The sequence below is a fragment of the Bidens hawaiensis genome, unplaced genomic scaffold (genome assembly GCF_021521415.1).
Source record: "Bidens hawaiensis isolate Kalapana, Puna unplaced genomic scaffold, B.hawaiensis_p1.1 tig00022872_1, whole genome shotgun sequence".
Taxonomy (NCBI): domain Eukaryota; kingdom Viridiplantae; phylum Streptophyta; class Magnoliopsida; order Asterales; family Asteraceae; genus Bidens; species Bidens hawaiensis.
Genome location: NW_027493567.1, coordinates 53,730 through 58,656, shown reverse-complemented (window position 1 = coordinate 58,656; position 4,927 = coordinate 53,730). Strand labels below are relative to the sequence as shown.

General features: G+C 32.6%; 1 protein-coding gene and 1 non-coding gene across 2 annotated transcripts; both read right to left on the bottom strand.

The window, feature by feature from the left end:
• Window positions 1-635: 635 nt before the first annotated feature.
• On the bottom strand, window positions 636-1,807 carry LOC143566322 (uncharacterized). Its single transcript, XM_077053060.1, has 2 exons — window positions 1,452-1,807; window positions 636-1,067 (listed from the first exon to the last, which is right to left on the bottom strand). Exons 1-2 carry the CDS (start codon window positions 1,668-1,670, stop codon window positions 861-863), a joined length of 426 nt encoding a protein of 141 aa, XP_076909175.1. The 5' UTR covers window positions 1,671-1,807; the 3' UTR covers window positions 636-860.
• A 1,920-nt stretch (window positions 1,808-3,727) lies between these two features.
• Window positions 3,728-3,799, bottom strand: TRNAH-GUG (transfer RNA histidin (anticodon GUG)). The gene has a single exon. It is a non-coding gene; the product is annotated as a tRNA-His (tRNA).
• Window positions 3,800-4,927: the final 1,128 nt, after the last annotated feature.

Genomic DNA, 4,927 nt, shown 5'->3' with positions numbered 1-4,927 from the left:
TTTGATTTTGTAATAAGTTTGTGTTTAAAGCTAACTTTTACTAAAAATGTTGTCAAATCCGTATGAAATAACAGTACCACTTGTATAATTTCAATCTTACTCACGAAATTAAACCCCCAAAATCATGGTTTCAAATTACTAACAGGTCACAAAAGTGTATTTTTTTTATGTTAAATCATGTGATTTATATTTTAAATTAAAAAGTATAAATGCTGTACCACACCCCATCACTGTCATTTTTCTTACCTAGGTTTTTTTTAAATATTTTTTCTTCTTTGTGTCACTATTTAATTTGAGTTTTTTGGTCGGTCTTAAAGTTTTAGCATTTTTTGGAATTTTTTAAAGTCCGCATTTACTTTTATTTTATTTTTTATCAAGTTCCCTTATATATTTCTTAATATACGTCTTCACGCTTCACTTTTCCGTGGTTTTCATATTTATTTGTAAATACATCGATCGTTTCAAGAAGTGTTGTCTGGTTCATAAACCTAACTAGTCAGAAACCGACTGGTCTAGGTGGTTAAACTCATTCTAGCTAGCTCCATTACCACCTTTAATTAGTTCATTAAAAAGCTTATTTGATGTTATTTTTTTCTCCAAAATATAAGGAATAAAAGAGATGAGACAAACATATGTATATAACACTTCACTTCATCATATTAACACAAACCACAACCCAAACATACAAAAGTAACCACCAAATTAAAAGTACCAAACCATGCCTTGTGTGTCACACAACCAAACACAAAGCAGATTATTATAGCATCATGCATATATATATATAACACATATATATACAACATAGTTTATAACTATATATATTTCATGTGTATAATATATATGCAATGCAACAAAGATCACTAGTGACCCCCTGGCAACTTCTCCTTGATCTTGTCCATAATCCCTTTCTTCTCATGTCCTTCAGTACTGCCTTGATCATATCCATACCCGCCACCGCCGCCTACGTTGGATGTATCCTTGTACTCATCGCCGCCGGGCAGCTTCTCCTTGATCTTCTCCCCAAGTCCTTTCTTCTTCCTTCTTCCCCCCTCTCCATCACTCTCCGACTGCACAATTAATATATCATAACAATCGTTTAGTAATATAATAAAATCACTACTCATTGATGGGGTGTGAAATCAGAAAAAGGTGATAAAAGGTAACGTAGCTAGCATGACTCCTTTAAAAGCCACTACTTTTAGCTGTAGTGGTTAAAACTACAAATTATCATTACTTATGTAACATGTGATCCGACTTAAACCAAAACGAATATGCAAAAATAATTTAGCTATAGCATGACTACTTCAAAAACACAACTTTTAAGTTTTAGTTAATGAAACTATAAATTAATTATCTTTATTTATGCATCATGTGATCCGACTAAACCCGAAACAAATATGCAAAACATTATTCATATTATAGACTATTAAGATAGATCTTAATTCACTTACAGAGCTAGAACTACCACTTCCAGTACGGTGAAGGAAACCACCACCACCATGCTTCCCTTCTTCATAATTACCCTGACCGGCAGCTGAGTGATGATTGCCCCCTATACCACCAACATTATAACCTTCAGTGGACGAGTAACCAGGTTTCTGACCATGCTCACCACCATGGCCGTACCCCTCCTCCTTTCGGCCGTATTGTTCGCCTCCGTATTGCGCCATTTTTGGAACTACAAGTGATGATTGAAAGTGTATGTAGTAAATGTTTGTAAAGGCAAAGGATGAGAAATGAGATGGGATTCAAAGGGGGTTTTATAGGGTGGAGATGGGGTCATGTACGTGGAGGATTGAAGCTGCATGGCATGAGGATAACCGTACACGTGCGAGATTGTGTGATCACGTGCCACGTTATCCCTTGGAAGGTTCTATTTAAGGATACAATGGTAGGTCGACATTTGTAAATTAATGTCGGCAAAGGATATTTGTGGAGCAGGTTTTTACGATAACGTGGCATTTTTTTAGATTTAATCACCGAAATAGCTTTACTGATAATAATAATAATAATAATAATAATAATAATAATAATCTTTTTTTTTTTGAACAACCAACTAAGTAATGCTGGGTACTCCGGCGGCTCCCATTGGCTAAAGGTAGCCCGATCCGGCCACTAGTCCGGACGGACGGAGCTCCTAGCGTCCACCTATTGAGGGATTCACCGGATAAAACCCGACCCCCACGCCCGCCAAATGGCACGACAACGAGGAGCCGGTAAAACCGGGTGAGATCAGGACTCGAACTCTGGCAAGCCAGGGTCATCCCTCATATCTCTCATATAAATTGGTGATAGTGAAGTTTGAACCCCCTACCTCTCACTTGTAAAGTGAATGCTCTACCATTGAGCCACATCCAATTTAGGTATAATAATAATAATAATAATAATAATAATAATAATAATAATAATAAACGTGTTTGTATTTTTGAATTAACAACGTAGCCTTGACTTTACAAATTTCTATACCAACTACGTCACTATTTTCCTTTTATTTTGATGGCCCAAAGTGGGTTCGTGTATTAAATTTTGTAAATGAACAGGTTATATTTAAAACTAAAATGATTTCACTTCTCTTTAAATATTTTATTTTAAATATTCTATTTATAATATAAGCTGGTAAATATATTGAAAAACATCTTGCTAAGAAAACACACACATTGGTAGGGTCCAAGATAGATGTTTACATTTATAATCACATATATAATCTTTATTCGAGAAAAGAATATCCAAATTAATTAATGATAATTAAGATAATTTTAAGCTTATAAACTTGAAACAAGTTTTGATTGCATACTAGCTACTGATGCTCAGGCTTTTTTCTTTCTCTTTTATACGTATATGCTCATTGTATTGAATTAATTTTTAGTATAAAAAAATGAAATGTACTTAAAATATTAAAAAAATACTATTAAACTAGTTCTTATTGTGAGAAACAAAAAATGTTTAAAATCCTAAAATAAAATAGATATTTTTATGTGTTGTTTTGGGCTTTTAATTTTCTTTTGGGGTTGGGCCTAACTTTGATTCAAACATTTAGATTTGTGTCAAGTCCAAATAAGTCGGGTTAAAAATTACATTAAATCATACCAAGAGTTTAAACTCCCAAGATATGAACTAAAATGGTTACATATCCAATCTATTTTACATCCAAACTGTTATATTAATCTTGACCGGAAAATGAGAATTACCACATTCACAAAGCTTCTTGAGCATTCAGTCACTACTGGTAAAATACTAATAGTTACTAAATACAATTTGTTACTGAAAGCGCTCCTTCTATATTTGTGTGTTTTATAAAGACTAAAATTGTAATATTTAAAATTTACTAGAAACTGAAATCTGAAATGATTTCTCGAATACAATTTTATTGCCTCGTGAAGTAAATAAAAAAATGGCATCATAACTGTTAATATGATATTTTCATTATCTATTTGAAACAATTACAATATCATTCACAAGGTCGACCGAACTTATTTGATTATCCAAATGATTGTCCGATAGTGGCATCCCATACTATAGTAACGTACAATTATTCATAAGGCTGGCCAACTTAATACTTGATTTTTTAGTTGTTAATATGAGAACTTGAAAAACAATGTATTTCGTAATGAGAAACCAGATCCAAAATTACGTTGTAGTTAATCATCACTATATCCCTTTATGTTTTCCAGAATTATTAACATAAAAGTTGAATAGTACAAAAATAGAATCTAGATCTATAATGCCGTGTGGCCGCTGGGATTCGAGCCCAGGTCTCCACGGCCACAACATGGAATTCTTACCACTAAACTACAGCCACATCTATGATTAATTATCTTTACCAATAAAACATAATAAATATATAATAAATTGAGAAGGTATGGCTCAGTTCTGGACTCCTGGTAAAACAATACATTTTGTACAATCAGTTAAAATTAAATTGTTAAATTACTTCATTATAATCTTTTTTATCGTCTAAAAATATTAATTAATAATATTCTTTATAAAACAATACATTTTGTGAATTATGATACAACTAAACAAAGAACAGTAAAGTTGTTGGTCACTTATTAGAGTTGTAATATAAAAACTTAAGAGAAAGACAAAAGACAATTCTATTCAACTTCAACTATGACTCCAGAGATTCATGTCATAATTTATAACAAGTATTATAAGGTGCATTAATCTCAACATAAATATTTTGTTAGGGTTGCTATCTATTAAACGATGGGAATTTACAAAACTCCTCTCTCTGTATTTAACTATTTTTACAATATAGGTGCATTGACTTAAATCATAAATTACTCTTTATTTAAAAAATAAATGCAAGAACACTCTAACCCAGCCCAACTTTTTTAATATTTATTTGGGCCAAGAGTAAGACAAAACAAATCCAAATTTTGATTACTCGTCAATCATCATTCATCAAGCATAAAGAAATAGACATATAACTCCGAATTTAGTAATGTTAGGTATGACACTACAACAAGCCGATGGGATCGAAGAACGCAAGGAGATGCCAAATAGAATTAAAGTTACCTCTACATCAAGCAGATGAAGCAAAAAACAAAATAATTTAACACTTATAATATTTGAGGTAGGTTCATTAAAAAGAAATTGACCAATTGGTATATGTATCAATTGAAGTAAAGAAGACAATCAGTGACAAAACTTTACTCAATTTTTTTGTGCACTATAAAACTTGAAAATGAACCTGGATTGACTTTCAACAGAAAAATATTCCTCTTCTAGCAAAGCAAATGCATTTAAGATAGCCTCCTCGCGACCTCATGGGGTTTTTGTACCCATACGCCAAAGAAGGAATCTGGTGACTTGGGCAGCAAGTAAGATTTCAGACCTGGAACAAGCTCCAACAATTCCCTCAACAACCTGCATGGGCGTTGGAAAAACAAGCATGGATTGCGAAAAGATATAAGACGCAGCTTCA

Excerpts from the sequence above, each read along its gene's own strand:
- LOC143566322 (XM_077053060.1), bottom strand. The coding sequence starts at position 1,670 with ATGGCGCAATACGGAGGCGAACAATACGGCCGAAAGGAGGAGGGGTAC. Across the intron at positions 1,068-1,451 it reads GAAGTGGTAGTTCTAGCTCT|TCGGAGAGTGATGGAGAGGG; the intron begins GTAAGTGAATTA and ends TTAATTGTGCAG.